We start from the raw sequence: 19,642 nt of genomic DNA, 5'->3' as shown, positions 1-19,642 counted from the left end.
GAGCTGCGCGTGGTCCCGTCCAATGCATGCCACACAGATGACGTGACAGTCGCCGCCAAGGAGAGGAGCTCTGCATGAGCCGCAGGAGGTGCGAGGCATTTGAAACAACGCCCCGCGCTCTTTTAGAAGAAGAGTAATTAAAGGATACAATTGCCGGATGGGGTAGCTGGAACGGCAGAGAAGGCGGAGAGGGAATCCGTCGTCCTCAGCTGCAGGTTCCGCTGGTGCTTTTCAACGGCGGTGCTTCTTCCGGAGGTCAGCGAAGGTGTCGCTGAAGGAGATAAAATCTGACACCTATGGCGAATTAGGGTCTTATATAGCCTCCTGTATGCAAATATAAGCACCTTTTACGGCGGGCTTTCTGGAACGCCCCCCATTGGTTCGTTCCTCTCAGCCGCCTCACCATAGGTTCCTGCAGTTGCCGCGGCCCGGCCAATCAGAGCGCTCCTCGCGCTGGGCTCTGGCCGTACAGCGGCACTACGCTTTACATGGATACCTTTATTAATAAAGTTTTGCTTCATATTCTCGAGAAAAGGAGTTTTCCCCATACGTAATACGAGGAACCTCTCTCGAAAGGGAACTCATATATATTCTTTATGTTTTACCTGAGGGTGCTTTACCATGTACCCTCAATTTTTATATCTAATTTGGAATTCTGTTTTGATTTTGTTTTAATGCTTTTGTACAGCACTTTGGTTAAAACCTTGGTTGTTTTAAATGTGCTAAATAAATCAATAAACTAAACTAAACTAATATAGTGTCAATTTTTTTAAAATTTGACTGACAATTAACCCTTAAAATGACACAAAAAAAATATATTTATATAATACAAACCCAAATAACCCATGTCATAAACAATGATAAAGATTTTTTTTATAGCAATACAAAAAGAAAATTAAAAATGTACAATACAACCCAATATAATAATCATGAGGGGGAAAAAAATCATATATTTACAAAAAAGGTTTCAGATCAAACTCCATATTCAAACCTTCTGGAGAAAGAGTGTTACGTGTATACTGTGTATGAAAGGCTTCCCACTGTAGAAGAATATTGTTAATGTCACCACCCCTTCTGGGTATTCTTACTTGTTCTGTACCTAAATATCGAAGAGTTGACAAATTGTGTTTACAAAGATTAAAATGAACAGCAATGAGGTTATTTTGGTCATTCAAACATTACTTCTATGTTCTGCAATGCGTGCTTTAAAGAAGCGCTTTGTTTTACCTATATATGCTAAAACCACATGGGCATTTGATCATATAAATAACGTTTTTAAACTAAATTATTCCCTTAATTTTTAACTGTTTCCCAGAATGAGGGTGGCTGAATGTGTTACATTTATTTGTAAAATTACACTATACACATATAATTACCATCAGGGACTCGAAATGGATTATTTGATCGTACCCTATTTGCTGTAACGTAACACATTTAGCCATTATTATATTGGGTTGTAACATAAATTAAAAAAAATATTTTTGTAAAACTATAAAATCCCTCTTTTTTCATTTATTTATGATTATTTATGATATTGGTTATTTAGGTTTGTATTATATATATATAAATATAATTTTATTTTTTTGTCAATTAAAGAATTAATTGTCAGTCAAATTGTTGTTGTCTTTTGACACTATATTGGATGATTGGGTAATTGGTTCACTAATGAGGTCAGGTGTGATGGTTCACACAGATATAAATGATACCTGTTTGTGATTGTTGTTTGCCTGAAGAAGACCCTTTGGGTTGAAATGTTGTCCTTTTTAAACAAATCTTTGGGAGCAGCAACAGCAGTGTGCAGATTTTGTGTACTTTGCTCTATGCTCTATTGAATCTAGCACCTGCAAAATTTTTACTGGATGTGTGCACAGTTTTTCCTTTCTTCAACTAAAAAGTATGATCATGATAAGTATGAGCCTGTACAGCCCTCAATAGTTATTTGGGGCTCCTTTTGCCTGAATTACTGCAGCAATGCGGTGTGGCATGGAGTCGATCAGTCTGTGGCACTGCTCAGTTGTTATGCTCCCCCACACTTTTTTATTGCGATGACATTTTGTGTCTTATCCTCCTTGTGCAAGGTGTCAGTGGTCGTCTTTTAAACAACTGTCAAGTCATCCCCATGATTGTGTCGCCTACAGAACTAGACTGACAGAGCACGTAAAGGCCTTTGCAGGTGTTTTGAGTTCATTAGCTGATTAGAGTGTGGCTCCAGGTGTCTTCAAGGTGTCTGAACTTTGAAATTATTTTTTAAAATTAGAATACAAATAATGTCCATACTATTTGTCAACCACAGATATGATGTGATGTTGTTAAACTCACCCCATCTCCCTCTTTGATGAAATCCTTTCTGCAGATATGGGCCATGATTCCTGTGGCCAAAGCGTCTCCCATCACATTGACCATGGTTCGAAATCTGTCTCTTAAGAGGTAAGGACAAACAAACATGGTTAAAATTCACTTAAAGAGGTCAAATTATGCTATTTTTTTTTTTTTTTTTTTTTTGCTATTGTGCTATTTAGTGTGTAATGTTGCTGTTTGAGCATGAAAAAGCTCTGCAAGGTCCCTCCAGTGGGAGTTATTCTCTTTATCAATGTCAGTGTTTCTGAACTCCCTGAAACTCTGAACTCCCTGGTCATTGTAGTCCTAGTAATTTCTTCTGAGAACGAACACGTCCCAATATTCCTCATTTAAAAAATTCCTGCCCAAGGCATGCGCTAAATAAAGGTGCATGGCCTGGTTGATTTAGTTTGTGGTGTATTGAAACTCACAGTTATGTTAAGTTGTTGGGACATTTCCCAAACACGCTCTACGCGCATGACCAATGATTTATATCTGTTTATTAAAATATATGGTTAACTAACTACAAGGGAAGAAGGTGTCCCATATGAGATTCCAAATCACAGTTCATTCATTAGCACAGTGTTCGTGGCTTGACTCGTTTTCTAAGATGGCTACTGGCTGTACACGCATAATGTACTGTCTTTATGAAGTATCTTCTTATTAACTTCTAACTGTTTGTACACGTAAAAAGTTCTCAATCCTTCGGTTTGCATGTAAGGACCCTCATTATGCTACCGTGTTAGTGTGAGGCTATTTTGAGCCTTGTTAGTGGTATTAACTAGCAATTTAATTTTACTTACTCTGTGCCCCATACACAGCGTTATAAGCTAATCTGTTTTTAGAGATAAAACTCTTTACATTCAATTTCTAAAAACGCATCCCAGAGAACGATCTACTCCAGGGGTGTCAAACTCTGGACAGTTGCCCTGCAGAGTTTAGCTTTAGCCTTAATTAAACACACCTGATCCAGATAATCAAGTTTCAGGCTTATTTGAAAACTAGAGGTATGTGTGTTGGAACAGAGTTGGAGCTAAACTCTGCAGGGCTGTGGCCCACCAGGAACTGAGTTTGACACCCCTGATCTACCCGGTAACCGTAAAATTACCCCTAGGTTCATTTTTCACCAGAGTTGTCCTTTAATGATGTCACAGGTGGTAGAATAATAGCGTCAATTAAATGATCCATTCTAGATTGCTGCAAGAAATAACAAATATGGCATCTGAATACTACTTTGATATTTTTGATCTCCATGTTTTTGCTTTATGTTCTGTTCAATAGCAAGTTCCCTCTTACGTTCATACTAGAGCCCACACGCATATGCACATTCTTCAAAAAGAGCACTTGACACACTAAAGGACATAGAATGGAATTTGTATATGGAATGAAAGATATAGAATGTACTGCATGTTGCATGTTCATTTTGCTCCAGAACATGATTTAGGTCCACATGTCATACAACAAGAAATGTCTCGGTTACGTATGTAAACCTCGTTCCCTGAAGGAGGGAATGGAGACGTACGTCGGTGTGACCGACGAATTGGGATCACTTCTGGGAGCCCCTATCAGCTTCGAGATATAGAAAACGGCCCAATGAACATTGGCGTGCGTGCGTGCATGCTTTGCATATTGCACCCCGCCCCGCTGCGCGGGTATAAAGCGGAAGTGATCGCCACGCACTGTTGTTTTTCACTGAGGAGCCGAACCCGTGGCTCGAACTGCAGTGATGGTACAGCAACTGTGGCGAAGGGATGTACGTCTCCCTTCCCTCCTTCAGGGAACGAGGGTTACATGCGTAATAGAGTGCGGATCGGGCCGCATTTTTCTGTCCGAGCCCGACCCGCGTCCGACAGAGCAGTAACCGAACCCGACCCGAGCCCGACAGGCATTAAAATATTTATGTCCGAGCCCGACCCGAGCCCGACAGTTAAAATCTATTTTTTCCCCTCATATACTAATGACAGGTACGTTTGTTTGTGTGGAAAGCCCGCTTTTATTAAGCAACATAAGGAAGGCATTCTGAAATGTTTACAGACGAGCGCATCAGCGCGCACACGGGGCATCAAACGTTACACAGAGCCCAATCAAACAGCCAACTGAAATTAAATGAACAAAGGTCTGCTAAAAAGGGCCCAAGCTAACAGAACAAAACATTAACGTAACACAATTGAAATGCTTATTGAAATGAAAGTCATCTTACCAATTTTCTCAAACTGTATGGTTCCTAAACTGCGACATGGGATCTATTTACATAATCTATCCATCAAAGTTTAGGCTAATCGAGGTTTTATGCAGAAAAAGGATTGCATCAACTGTGGACGGCTTCAAGGCTGTCCTGCTGCCAGCAGCGCTGAAGTTGCGCTCACTGGAATGACAAGGATGCCGCGGGCAATATGCAGGCACGTGTTGCGCGTTGTTGTCACGGCGACATAAACAAATTTCCGCGTGCAGGAAGACGGATGTTAGGGTAATATTTTACATTTATTTTAATCACAAAAACAAACCATTGCATCAAGTTAAACAGGCCCATTGGCTACTTTCATAATAAGCAGTTTTAAATTTAAAAGGTTCAATGCCTTATCGCGCTGACGTGACCGAGCCCGACCCGAACCCGAACGTCATATCTAAATATCTGTCCGAACCCGGCCCGACCCGTCGGGTACCGTCGGAACCCGTCGGGCTCGGGTCGGGTATCCATCCTCTAATGCGTAACCAAGACGTTCCCTTTCAGTCGGTCACGTTCGACGTACGTCATATGACCGATGAATTGGGATCCCTATGGAAAACGCCACAGTTACTACCACTTTCAGCACCCTGCGGGAATCCCTCGGACCCCGTCTCAGCGGGTAATTTCCTGCAGGGAGAGTTACACTGCCATTCCACAAGACCCAAACAGTGGAATATTGGATAACGCTGGGAATGCATGCCCCTGGAGGCCGCTGTGGAAGCCACACTCCCCCAAAGGGGATACTGTGTGGAAATTACACGTATGGACTGGCCTTAAGCAGTACCACATACGGGAGTCCCAGGGATGGCCCCGGCCCTGTTGGGCGGGGGACAGACACCGCACGAGGGAAAGACATGGGCTCGCCGTAGGGAGCCATACCGTGGAGAATACACATATGGGACCGCCGTGGGGATCACTACATATGGAACCCAGCCTAACACAAGTTCCACACTGCATACGAGTGTTAGACCTGGCGTCAGACGCTCCGCCACGTCTGACTGCTGCGGGTTGCGGAGAACTCAACAGGGTTCACCATACTGGGGAACTTGACTGGAGCATATAAGCGCACGGAACCCCGTTCTATGAGGAAGGGAGTGGCACAGCAAGTCAACACTAGAATGGGCTCTGGTGCTACAGACTATGAGAAGTGAGTACACAGGAAGATACCGGTTCTACATGTAGGCTATAAAATCTAGCGAACGTGTTGGGTGTCGCCCAGCCCGCAGCTCTACAAATATCTGTCAGCGAGGCGCCACGAGCCAGCGCCCAGGACGAGGCTACACCCCTGGTGGAGTGGGCCCTAATCCCAAGCGGGCAGGGCACGTCTTGGGACTCATACGCCAAGACAATGGCATCCACTATCCAGTGGGCCATCCTCTGCTTGGAGACAGCCTTTCCCTTCTGCTGTCCTCCGTAAAAGACGAAGAGCTGCTCTGAGGTCCTAAAGCTTTGCGTTCTGTCCCCATAAGTCTGAAGGGCTCGGACAGGACAGAGAAAAGCCAGGGCTGGGACTGCCTCCTCCGAAGGCAGTGCCTGCAGGCTCATCACCTGGTCCCGAAAGGGAGTGGTGGGAACCTTGGGCACATATCTAAGCTGGGGGTCTCAGGATTACGTGAGAGTAGTCCGGCCCGAATTCCAGGCACGATTCGTCGACCGAAAATGCCTGCAGGTCCCCTACCCTTTTGATAGAGGCCAATGCAGTCAGAAGTACTGTCTTTAAAGACAGAATTTTTAACTCCACTGACTGCAAAGGCTCAAAGGGAGGTCTCTGAAGTGCCCTGAGCACCAGAGACAGGTCCCAAGAGGGTATAGAGGGGGGGCAAGGCGGCTTTAATCTCCTTGCGCCCCTCAGGAACCTGACGATCAGGTCATGCTTCCCCACAGACTTACCTTCTACTAGTTCGTGATTGGCAGCGATTGCGGCCACATACACCTTGAGGGTGGAGGGAGACAGCTTTCTCTCCAACCCATCTTGTAGAAAGGAAAGCACGGCGCAGAGGGAACATCTTCGGGGGTCTTCTAAATGAGAAGAGCACCAGTCGACGAACAGGGTCCACTTCAACGCATAGAGGTGCCTCATAGAGGGAGAGCTGCTTGAAAAAGCGTGTTTCTCCCGGCACACGCTTTCTATCTCTCTCGCAGATAGAAGGCAGTCAGATGGTTCATCAACACCGTTCGGCTCCGAAGTGAATGACAACAGTGCGTGGTGATAGCTTCCGCTTTATAACCCCCCAGCCGTGCGGGGTGCGATTATGCCAAGCACCCACGCCAATGTTCATTGGCCCGTTTTCTATATCTCGAAGCTGATAGGGGCTCCCAGAAGTGATCCCAATACGTCGAATGTGACCGACTGAAAGGGAACTATGCTTCTAACCACAGGTCTGGAGCTGGAGCTCTAACCACACAACTTTGCAATGCAGTTTTTGGGCTAGACATTAACACCCGCCAACTCGCCTTGGTCAGTCACTCCTACTAGACACTTTGGCGGGTTTAATTTTATAAATAATATATAATTGTAGTCTTTTAAAACAGGCATCTGAAATAATAAACTAACTGCAAAATAGCGTTTTCAAAAATGTAGAAATGTTTTTTGATACCGAAATAATGCTTCTGACATATGCTTCTGAATAAATGCTTCTGAAATAACGCTTCCGCCTTCCCTTATTTGTTTAATTTGCTCCGGATTAATATTTTTGCCATTACGGGGTTTGAATTTTGGGGATTTTACTCATTCCATCAGATTTTGTGCTCACACCCAAAATGCGTACACATAAAGCTCAGGATTAAATTGAGTTCTTTTTCACTGCTTATTGCACTTAAACAGTCAAAAACACACAAAATAATGTAAAAATTATTTCCAGGAAGAAAACACACGTGTAACAGTGTAATGGATCCGTGCGTCAGGTCTTAAAGTGACAGCAGGCTAATAAACCTGCTGCCAAATTATGAGATTACATTAAAAATATCTATATGGCAGTTTTTCCTCATGGTGTCGATGTCAAAATTTGTGGCTAGTGAAAATGTTGAGTGGCTAGTAACTTTGAAAACCACTAGCCACAGTGGCTGGTGAGCGAAAAAGTTCATGTCAAGCCCTGCTGGTAATGATGGGACCTACGACCACCGATCATTTTGGGAAACAAACCCCAGAGCGTTACTGACAGACTGGGGAACGTCTCGGTTACGTATGTAACCCTCGTTCCCTGAGGAGGGAACGGAGACGTAACGTCAGTGACTGACGAATGGGGGTTTCGCTTAGAAGCCTGTCATCTCCGAGACTAGAAAGCGCCCAATGGCAGTGCCAATGCCATGGGCATGCGAGATTTGCATGCGTAACTCCGCCTACCCACGTGGGTATATAAGGAAGTAGCTGGCATCATCGCATTATGTTTTACCTGCTGAGGAGCCAAGTTGAACTCCGTTCCAGCGGTACAGCGGATGTGGCAACGGGACGTTACGTCTCCGTTCCCTCCTCAGGGAACGAGGGTTACATACGTAACCGAGACGTTCCCTTTCGTTCAGTCACTCCGACGTAACGTCAGTGACTGACGAATGGGGGTCCCAATGCAATAACGCCACTCGGCTGTCTTCCAGTGCCCTGCGCAAGCGTGAGAACCCTGATGCAAGTTAGGACGGTCAAAGGCCTCTACTTAACGCAGGAATACCAAGGTACACTGGGAGGCATATTCCAGGAGGAGATATGCGCCAAGATGCCTACCCGTAGGGAGGACTTAGGTATACACGTATGACCCCGGGGGGCTGCATACGGAAGATCACTGGGGTACCAGCCGAAGGTGGATTTTTAACCCCAGGAGGTGGCAAGGTTGCCAAGGGAATACACCCGCTCAGGGAGGCTTACGGTGGAAATACACATGTGGGGGTCGCCGGAGGGGAACCATGCACATGGGGCACCTGGCCGGACACGAGTGTCTGGGCTAAGGGCAGACTTACTGGCGTCGGCGTCATCAGTGCTGGAGGAGCTCAGGGCTCTCGGGGAACTCACCTGAGAAGAATATCGCACGTATCCAGTCCGTGGAGTGGAATGGCGAGCAAGCGAAGACACCTGAGCCAATCCATTACCGGCCACTTGTAGAGGCGAGTACATAGTCGGATACAGGCTCCACTCGGAGGTTATAAAACCTGGCGAATGTGTTTGGTGTCGCCCAGCCTGCAGCTCTGCAGATGTCTGTCAGCGGAGCGCCATGTGCTAAAGCCCAAGAGGAGGCCACACTCCGGGTGGAATGGGCCCTGACCCCAAGGGGACATGGGCGTCCCTGCTGCTGGTAAGCCAAAACAATGGTGTCCACTATCCAGTGAGACAGCCTTTGCTTTGAGAGAGCCTTCCCTTTCAGCTTCCCACCATAACAGACAAAGAGCTGGTCTGAGGTCCTGAAACACTGCGTCCTGTCTACGTAAGCGCGAAGGGCGCGTACTGGACAGAGCAGTGCCAAGGCTGGGTCTGCCTCCTCCAAAGGCAGCGCTTGCAGGTTCACCACCTGGTCTCTGAACGGAGTGGTGGGAACCTTGGGCACATATCCAGGCCGGGGTCTCAGGATCACGTGAGAGTCGGCCGGCCCGAATTCCAGGCACGCTTCGTCAACCGAAAATGCCTGCAGGTCCCCTACCCTCTTGATGGAGGCCAGTGCGGTCAGGAGCGCTGTCTTCATAGACAAGAACTTAACATCTACTGACCGCAAAGGCTCAAATGGGGCCCTCTGCAGAGCACTTAGAACTACTGAGAGGTCCCAAGAGGGTACGAGAGGAGCGCGAGGAGGATGTAGTCTCCTCGCACCCCTCAGGAACCTGATGACCAGGTCGTGCTTACTTACCGTTTTCCCGTCCAGGAGGTCATGGTAGGCGGCGATAGCGGCCACATAAACCTTCAGGGTGGATGGAGACAGCCTTCGATCCAACCCTTCCTGGAGGAAAGAGAGCACAGACCCGATCGGGCATTTCCAGGGGTCTTCTTGGCGAGAAGAGCACCAATTGACGAAGAGGTTCCACTTCAACGCATAGGCCTGCCTCGTGGACTCGGCCCGAGCGGAAGTGATGGTAGCCACCACCGGAGGTGGTAGGGTACTCAAACCTGCCGCGTCCCGTCCAGGAGCCACACGTGGAGGTTCCAAAGATCGGGACGCGGGTGCCACAGGGTGCCCCGTCTCTGAGAGAGTAGGTCTTGTCTCAGAGGAATTGGCCAGGGAGGGGCTGTCGCAAGGAGCACTAGTTCTGGGAACCAGGTCCGGCCGTGCCAGAACGGGGCGACCAAAATGACCTGCTCCTTGTCCTCCCTGACCTTGCACAGAACACGTGCAAGAAGGCTCACTGGGGGAAACGCATACTTGCGTAGGCCCTGCGGCCAGCTGTGCGCCAGTGCATCCGTGCCGAGCGTGCCCTCGGTCAGGGAATAGTACAGGCTGCAGTGGGACGAGTCGTGGAAGGCAAACAGATCTACCTGTGCGTCCCCGAACTGATCCCAAATCAGCTGGACCGACTGGGGATGGAGTCTCCACTCCCCAGGGATTGGCTGAACCCGTGAGAGCTCGTCGGCTGCACGGTTCAGGATCCCCGGGATATGGACAGCACGAAGGGACCTCAGGCGCTTCTGACTCCATAAAACGAGATGGCGGGCGAGTTGAGACATGCGGCGGGAGCGTAGACCGCCCTGGTGGTTGATGTACGCTACTACGGCCGTGTTGTCCGATCTGACTAGTACGTGTTGACCCTTCAGCAACGCTCGGAAGCGGTGCAGGGCGAACCGTACTGCCAGCAACTCGAGGCAATTGATATGCAGGCGGCTCTGGCTCTCTGACCAAGAGCCGGCGGCTGCATGTCCATTGCACATGGCACCCCAACCCGTGGTGGACGCATCTGTTGACACAACAACATGCCGGGAAACTCGTTCTAAGGGCACTCCTGCCCGTAGAAAACTGAGGTTCGACCACTGGGTGAGTGTCTGTCTGCAGGCCTGAGTCACTGGGACCCGGAGCGTGCCAGACCGCCATGCCCATCTCGGGACTCGATCGCGAAGCCAGTGCTGAAGCGGTCTCATATGAAGCAATCCGAGCGGCGTTACCGCGGCTGCAGATGCCATATGCCCCAGGAGCCTCTGAAATAGTTTCAGTGGAACCGCACGCTTGCTCTCTATCTGCCTGAGGCAAGTCAGCAGCGACTGCGCGCGCAAGCCGGTAAGCTGCGCGCACATGGCGACCGAGTCGATCTCCATACCGAGAAAAGAGATCCTCTGCACGGGGCAGAGTTTGCTCTTCTCCCAGTTGACCCGAAGGCCCAAACGAGCTAAATGGTGGAGAACCAGGTCTCTGTGTTCGCACACCCGGTCCCGAGAGTGGCCCAGTATGAGCCAGTCGTCGAGATAGTTCAGGATGCGAACCCCTTGTTGCCGGAGTGGCGCAAGGGCTGCCTCGACAATCTTCGTGAAGACGCGAGGGGACAGAGCTAGCCCGAATGGTAGTACAGCATACTGATATGCCCGCCCTTCGAACGCAAACCGTAGGAACGGTCTGTGTCGCGGAAGGATGGACACATGGAAGTACGCGTCCTTCAGGTCGATCGCTGCAAACCAATCGCATGGACGAACGCATTCGAAAAGGCGTTTCGCAGTCAACATCCTGAACGGAAGCCTGTAAAGGGATCGGTTCAGGACGCGAAGGTCCAGGATCGGTCGTAACCCACCGGATTTCTTCGGTACAATGAAGTAAGGGCTGTAGAAGCCGGACTTCATCTCGGCTGGAGGGACGAGCTCGACCGCACCCTTCGCCAGTAGGGTTGCGATCTCCGCACGCATGACTGGGGCATTGGACCCCACCACGGTGTACCGGACACCCCGGAAGCGGGGAGGAGCTCGCGCGAACTGAATCGCGTAGCCGAGCCGGATGGTCCGTGCGACCCAGCGGGACAGTCCCGGCAGCTGTAGCCACGCTCCCAGGGAGTGTACCAACGGGGTCATGCGGAGCACCGGCGTACCCTCGGTGGGGCAGCGAGGCAGCGTTACCGGCCCGGACTCGGGTGGCGTAGCGGCCCGGTGTCGGGGCGGCGGTAACAGCTGCGCCCTGACAGAGGAGACCAGGGAAGGACTCGCGTTCCACTGGGGTCTGCTCTGAGAGGGGGCTGGCGACAGAGAGGGACGAGAGCGGCGTGGCCCGGGGGCGGCGCACACTGCCGTCACCGGTCTCTGTGTGCTCAGAGATGGGTATGTCAGTTCTTTCTTTAACCACATTAGGGTGCTGCCACCCCGGGGGGCGGCAGCGGAACGAAAGATTCTCCCCCGGCCCTCCACCGGGGGAAGGAGCGGCCCTGCTGCCGTCTCCTGGAAAGAACTGCCCATCTCTGAGCTGTCCGCGTCAGGAGCGCCGCTTGGCCTGGCGTTTAGCGGGCCGCGGGGCTGGCGCGGACTGGGGCGGCTTCTTGCGGCGCGCTCCGCGGCGCGGCCCGGGTGAAGGCTGCTGCTGTGGCCGCGCGGGAGCGGGGGGGACCGCAGGAGGCCGCCCTCGGCGGCGAGGCAGCTGAGGCGACTGTGCCGGCGGCGCTTGGGGTGCAGCAGCGGGCCGCCGGGGCAGTATATGCTTAATAGCCTCAGTCTGCTTCTGGGCGGCCGAGAACTGTTGGGCGAAGCTCTCGACCGCACCGCCGAATAGCCCAGCCTGGGATATGGGGGCGTCGAGGAAACGAGTCCGCTCGGCGTCCCGCATATCGGCCAGGTTGAGCCATAGATGTCTCTCCTGGACCACGCAAGTGGACATCACCCGGCCCAGGGAGCGTGCGGTAACCTTCGTCGCCCGGAGAGCGAGGTCGGTCGCGGCACGCAGCTCATCTCTGAGCCCTGGGTCGGCTCCACCCTCGTGCATGTCGCACAGCAACTTGGCCTGGTAGGCCTGGAGGGTTGCCATGGCATGCAGCGAAGCGGCAGCCTGCCCCGCAGCTCTGTAGGTCTTCGACACCATTGAAGATGTGAATCTACAGGCCTTGGAGGGGTGCTTAGGGTCGCCACGCCAGGAGGAGGCGCTCTGGGGACACAGTTGCATCGCCACAGAACGCTCCACCGGGGGGACCCCAGTGTACCCTCTAGCCGCCGCCCCATCGAGGGCGGAGAAGGCGGAAGAGGTTGCCAAACGCTCGCGAGAAGACACGGGGGCCCTCCACGAGTGCGCAACCTCCTCATGCACTTCCGGGAAGAAAGGTATTGGGGGCACGGCAGGACGGCTGTCCTGTCGTGGCGCACCCAAAAACCAATCATCTAACCGCGAACGCTCCGGCCGGGGTGGAGGGTTCCACTCCAGACCGAGCGCCGCGGCAGCCCGGGCAAGCATGGCTGTCAACTCCGGGTCCGACTCGGACAATGCTGGCGCGCCCGGAGGCGGCAGCACAGCCGAATCCTCATCCTCGGAGGACTCTAGCCCACCTTGCGATGCGGTCACCGACATCTCATCCTCCTCTGGAGCGCCGAACGAAACCCGCGGACCGGCCGAGACCGAGGCCGCGGGCTCCATCACAACGCTCGCGGGTACCGGTGCAACAGAGGGGGGTGTGGGCCGAGGCGTGAGCGTCGGAGCTGTATTCCACACCATCACCCTCAGGTCACCCTGGCCACCAGCCGAAGAGACGCCCCGCGGACCGGATGAGACCGAGGCCGCGGACACGTCAGATCGGGGGGTGACGGAGGGGACTCTCACTCCGGCGGCCGCACGGAGATCATTGAGTCTCGACCGCAACACGGAGATGGCCATGTTCCCGCAGTGAGAACATGACTCATCCACAAGCGCCGCCTGAGCATGCTGGAAGCCCAAGCATGCCAGACAGTGCGAGTGCCCATCAGAAGAGTGTAGAGACCGGCCACACCCAGAAGCACACGGGCGAGACATCCTGAAAAGGACGTGCCACGTGTGAGCTCTTTTGTGAGAGGATTAACCTCGCAGTCGATGCCGAAGCGCCCAGGGGACCACACACCAACTGGAAACCAATCGTCTGACCAGCAGGCAGGAAGTATGTGACCGCTGGAACGCGCCGAACACCAACACCGACTGGAAGATCCTGATCGTCTCGAAGAACTGACTTAACTCAGAAGGCTTGTAGGAGTGAAAGGTATGTAACCCTTGGCTCCGAAGCATTAAAACATAATGCGATGATGCCAGCTACTTCCTTATATACCCACGTGGGTAGGCGGAGTTACGCATGCAAATCTCGCATGCCCATGGCATTGGCACTGCCATTGGGCGCTTTCTAGTCTCGGAGATGACAGGCTTCTAAGCGAAACCCCCATTCGTCAGTCACTGACGTTACGTCGGAGTGACTGAACGAAAGGGAACTGCAACAATGTCAAATATGAGAAAAAAATATTTTTTTCAAGCACAAACACCTCTTCTATTAGAGCCCAAAAACATAGACATATTAAGTCCCCTTAATGAATTTGAAAAACTCTGAAGGATAAAACAAATGAGGATGGATACAATTTATGGATAAAAATAGAGCAGATAAAATGCTCATATATGTTTGTCTAGCACATGTTTATGTAGAAAAAGAATGATGAATATCAGCACAGTAGAATGCAAAAACATGTTCTGTGAACGGCCCTGAACGGAAATATACAAACAGCACATGTCGATACTTACAAGGCCCAATCAACAGCGATAATGAGAGTGATGTCATCAGTGGGCAGTCCTACAGATGTCAACACTATTACCATGGTGACCAGGCCGGCCTGTGGGATCCCGGCTGCACCGATGCTCGCTGCTGTCGCTGTAATGCTGGAAAAAATGTTGAACAAAGCATTACACAAAAAACTAGAGACCATCGAGAGCAAACAAATACATGATGTCATTTTCATTTTGGCGAGAACTATCCCTTTAAATGTTCAATATTCTTATATTTACACAAATTGCATGCAACTTTTTTGAGTGACACAAAACCAGCCATCATTTATTACAGGGTTACAGCAAACAGTATACATGCATACGCATCTCGGCCCTCACAGGCTTAGTTGACTCGAGTGTCACACACTCAAGCTTTAACATGTTTTTCGACACCCAGTAATAAAATGTGCACCGCTTCATTGAGGAATAACATATATCGATTTCACACTTCGATCTGCACACTATTTATAATGCAGCAGGATGAATAAAAGATGATCTGGCCTTTTCTAGTGAAATAATGAGGTCCTGCTGTTAAAGCCAACGTTACAATAAATGATTACTCATTAAAGAAAACTAATTATGGAAAGCTATAGCTGTTTTATGCCTGTTGTACACAGCACTGTTGGTTACATTATTTCTGCTGAGCTGCGGTTCTATAGTGTGTGACCTGTTAAAGGTGCCATAGAATGATTTGAAACAATATGTTATATTGTTCTCTGATATCTACATAGAGGGTATTTGGCTTATTTAAGGGCAAAAATTGTCCAGATACAGTTTTAAAGGTCCATTTACAACCCTATAAATTGTCCCTAGGATGTAATGCTCTGTTTTTGTCTTATTTGGAAGAGTCATGAATATTAATGTTGAGCTCTGCTCTGATTGGCTTATTTCAGCAGCTCACAGCAGTTCAGCAAAGCGGCTCGTGAGTCCTGACTGTCCTGATAGAACACAGACCGACTGAATGACACTTTAAGCAGAACATCTCAAATGGAGATTGATAAAATGCAGCTTACTTGTTTATTGGTGTTGTCAGATCATCTGCGCATGAGAGAGAGCTCGCGTTCATGCGGTTGCCAGATTTCAGTAATTAAATCCCCCAAACAGAGCTTTTCTGTGAAAAGAAACCCGTATACACTCCGGTGTTTTACCTAAACATGTCCAATCTGGCAACCACATGCACATGAGCTCTCTCTCTCATGCGCCGGTGATCTGAAAACACCAATAAACAAGTGAGCTGCATTTTATCAATCTCCATTGACTATCGTTTTAACTTATACGGTGGAAAAGCAAGGGGGTAATCTAGCGCTCGGAAAGCGTTCCACCCCTAGGGGCTGCCATTGCTAACCAAGCCATCACCTGCTGTTAGCATCCCATTGACTCCCATTCATTTTTTAGTCACTTTGACAGTGAATAACTTTACATCTGAGACGTTTAAAGACTCCATTTGTCCATTGTTTATTTCTAAAGAAACACGACAATGTATAAAAGGCTCCATTACCTTGTATCTTACACTATCGCCCTGCAGAAGCTGTTTTTGTAAAAATAGGCTAACGATTGCGTCATAACCAACGCGACCCTGTCGCACAGTTGAGAAATTACCGTATAGACCTGAGGAGACGCTCGCAGGCAATCTTTTACTGTCTATGAGACAGTCTGGGGGACGTGGAGACATAAAGTCTGATAAAGTCAAGGGAGAAGAATGGGGAGAAGCCCATTGTGAGTCAAAAGCAACGGGACAAAACATTTAAACAACGTGATTCAGATTTCACTTTCCACAACTACTAGAAGACCTACAGCTGTCAGACAGGACGCTCACGTCAAGGCAAGGCAAGGCAAGGCAAGTTTATTTATATAGCACATTTCATACACAATGGCAATTCAAAGTGCTTTACATAGAAAGGAATTAAAATAGGGCTAAAAAATGCATAAGAAAAATAATACAATGTAAAGAGAATTAAAAGTAATAAAATGATGATAACCAAAGAAAAGAACAGGTAAACTAAAACAGTTATAAAAAATTATTTAAAAAAATGATGCATAGATAAGGTGCAATCAGTCGGACGTACAGTGGCTCAGAGCTCATTCAGTAAATGCACAGCTAAACAGATGTGTTTTGAGTCTGGATTTGAATGTGGCTACTGTTGGAGCACATCTGATCTGTTCAGGAAGCCGGTTCCAACTACGGCTGGCATAATAGCTAAAGGCAGACTCTCCTTGCTTTGAGTGAACTCTTGGTATTTCTAACTGACTTGAGCCTGCTGATCTGAGTGATCTGTTGGGTTTGTATTTAATCAGCATATCTGCGATGTATTGAGGTCCTAGGTCATTGAGTGATTTATAAACAAGTAATAGTACTTTAAAATCGATCCTAGATGTAACTGGAAGCCAGTGTAAAGACCTGAGGACTGGTGTGATATGGTCATATTTTCTGGTTCTGCTCAGAATCCTGGCAGCAGCGTTCTGTATGAGCTGCAGCTCTCTAATGGTCTTTTTAGGAAGGCCAGTGAGAAGTCCATTACAATAGTCCACCCTACTGGTGATGAAAGCGTGAACCAGTTTCTCTAAGTCTTGCCTGGAGACAAAACATCTAATCCTTGCAATATTTTTCAGATGATAGTATGCTGATTTAGTTATTGCTTTGACATGACTACTGAAACTCAGGTCTGACTCCAAAATTACACCAAGATTCCTGACTTGATTTTTTGTTATCAGACCTTTAGCCTCAAGATACGCGTTCACCTTGAGAATTTCATCCTTGTTTCCAAATGTAATGATTTCAGTTTTGTCTTTGTTTAACTGAAGATAGTTTTGGCACATCCAGTCATTAACTTCATCAATGCATTTGCACAGCGAGTCAATGGGGCTGTAGTCATTAGGTGACAGTGCTAAGTAGAGCTGGGTGTCGTCAGCATAGCTGTGGTAAGCAATATTGTTCTTTTTCATTATTTGGCTCAGTGGCAGCATATACAGGTTAAACAGGAGAGGTGCTAGAATTGACCCTTGTGGGACTCCGCATGTCATGGATGTCCACTCAGACTTATGGTCTCCTATACTCACATAATAACCTCTCCCTTCTAAGTATGATCTGAACCATCTGAGGACCATCCCAGAAAGCCCGACCCAGTTTTCCAGCCTGTCTAGAAGTATGTTGTGGTCAACAGTGTCGAAAGCAGCACTGAGATCGAGTAGAACCAGAATTGATGTTTTGCCTGTATCAGTATTCAAGCGAATATCATTTATAATCTTTATGAGCGCTGTCTCTGTGCTGTGATGCGGTCGGAAACCAGATTGAAAATTGTCAAAGAATCCGTTTGAGTTTAAGAATTTGTTTAGTTGATTGAAAACAACTTTTTCGATGATTTTGCCTATGAAGGGGAGATTTGAGATTGGTCTGTAGTTGCTCAGTATGGAGTTATATAGATTTCTCTTTTTCAGAAGAGGCTTAACTATTGCAGTTTTAAGGGCGGTTGGAAAAGTCCCGTAGAGAAGTGAGGAGTTCACCACTTCTAGGAGATCTGCTTCCAAACAGTTAAACACACTTTTGAAAAAAGAAGTGGGGAGTGTGTCTAGGGCACAGTTTGATGTTTTAAGATGCTGTACTGTGTCTTCTAAAATTTTACCGTCAATTGTTTCGAAATCAGACATAGTAATTTTCCGAGGGTTTGGTCTGATCTGACTGACCCCAGAGCAACTAGAGGATGTGCTGATCGCCTTTCTGATATTTTTGATTTTCTCTGAGAAGAAGGAAGCAAACTCACTGCATTTGCTGTCTGAGAGCATTTCTCTGGGAATGTGACTCGGGGGGTTTGTTAGTCTGTCTACAGTAGCAAAAAGAGTGCGCGTGTTGTTTATGTGTTTGTTTATAATATTTGAGAAGAAGGTCTGTCTAGCTTTGCCTAGTTCAACATTGAAAGCATGAAGGCTGTCTTTATAGATGTTATAATGGACTACAAGTTTTGTCTTCCGCCACTTTCGTTCAGATTTTCTGCATTGTCTTTTCATTATTTGAACTGCTGTTGAGTTTCTCCATGGTGCCTTTTGTTTGCCACTCTTTTTCCTGACTTTCAGAGGGGCAATATCATCCATTACACTCTTAACTTTTGAGTTAAAGGAGTCAAGGAGAAAATCAACAGAGTCTGCAGATATGCTTGGTTTTAGAGATAAAGCCTTCATAAACAGCACATTAGTGTTCTCATTTAAGCATCTCTTTTTGACAGAGACAGATCTAGCTTCAATGGCAGGAGTGATTGATATGTCAAAGAAAATACAGAAATGATCAGACAGTGCCACATCCTTAATAACAATCGATGAAATGTTTAGACCCTTACTGATAAGTAAATCTAGAGTGTGTCCACGATTGTGTGTGGCTCCATTTACATGCTGTGTCAAATCAAAAGTGTTAAGAACAGTCATGAGCTCTTTTGTCGTACTGGATTCAATATTATCTATGTGAATGTTAAAATCCCCAGCAATAGCAAAACAGTCAAACTCTGAGGAAATTATTGATAACAGTTCTGTAAATTCCTCAGTAAAGGCTGGAGAGTACTTTGGAGGCCTGTAAATAGTGATAAGCAGGATGCGTGGAGAACCTTTTAACACAATACCCAGATATTCTAGAGACAAATAGTCACCAAATGACACTTGCTTACATTGAAAGACATCTTTAAAAAGAGCAGCAACACCCCCACCTCTCCTAACAGCTCTGCAAACACTCATAAAAGTAAAGTTAGGAGGGGCTGCTTCATTGAGGACTGTTGCACTACAGTTTTCTTCTAACCACGTTTCATTTAGAAGCAAAAAATCTAGGTTGTTTGTGGTTATTAAGTCATTGACTAGAAATGATTTGTTCTTAAGTGAACAGATGTTTAAAAGTGCTAACTTAACAGTATTAATTTTTTCACCCACATTAGTCTTAGTTTGACAGGTAACAGGCAGCAGATTATATTGGTTTGTTAAACGGCCTGACAAGGCCTTAGACTTTCTTTCACGTAACAGGACAGAGATAGAGAAAGAGGCAGGCACACTGGGTTCCCACTTGTTTTGTAAACATTTGATAAAGGTACTGTTATCATAGCGGGGACCCAAAACACATCACTGAGAGCTGGAATCAGTTGTTTTTGGTTCACCTACAACAGATGGAGGATGGTGTGGGCCCTGACGTTGTGACCGAAGAAATCTCACAGGAGGGGGGGGGAGCTGGGCCCACAGGCTTTGGTGGTTGTGGGGCTCGACGCTTTTTGGTTGATATCTGGGGGCTCGCAGCAATTGAGTGTGATAGTCTAGTTCCAACAAAAATCAGTTCCTCCATTTTCTCTGAGAAGCCCAGATGCGGGGATGCTGGAGAGAGGAATGACATGTCTGGTGAGAGGGGCTGTTGCTCTGGGACGTCACATCTACGTCCTCAAGCTCAGTCTGAGCCTGCGCAGTTCGCTCAGCC

At 48.1% G+C, this 19,642-nt stretch overlaps 1 protein-coding gene across 1 annotated transcript in view; it reads right to left on the bottom strand.

Moving 5' to 3' along the window:
* The window catches only part of slc1a7b (solute carrier family 1 member 7b), a 113,628-nt gene that overhangs the window by 12,439 nt on the left and 81,547 nt on the right, over positions 1-19,642 (bottom strand). The window contains exons 9-10 of the mRNA XM_067445533.1: positions 14,185-14,319; positions 2,320-2,419 (exon numbers count right to left, since the gene is read on the bottom strand). Coding sequence (XP_067301634.1) covers positions 2,320-2,419; positions 14,185-14,319 — 235 coding nt within the window. The remainder of the gene's footprint in view (positions 1-2,319; positions 2,420-14,184; positions 14,320-19,642) is intronic.

Source organism: Pseudorasbora parva, chromosome 6 (assembly GCF_024679245.1).
Source record: "Pseudorasbora parva isolate DD20220531a chromosome 6, ASM2467924v1, whole genome shotgun sequence".
NCBI classification, from domain to species: Eukaryota; Metazoa; Chordata; class Actinopteri; order Cypriniformes; family Gobionidae; genus Pseudorasbora; species Pseudorasbora parva.
This window is presented reverse-complemented; position numbering and strand designations above follow the sequence as displayed.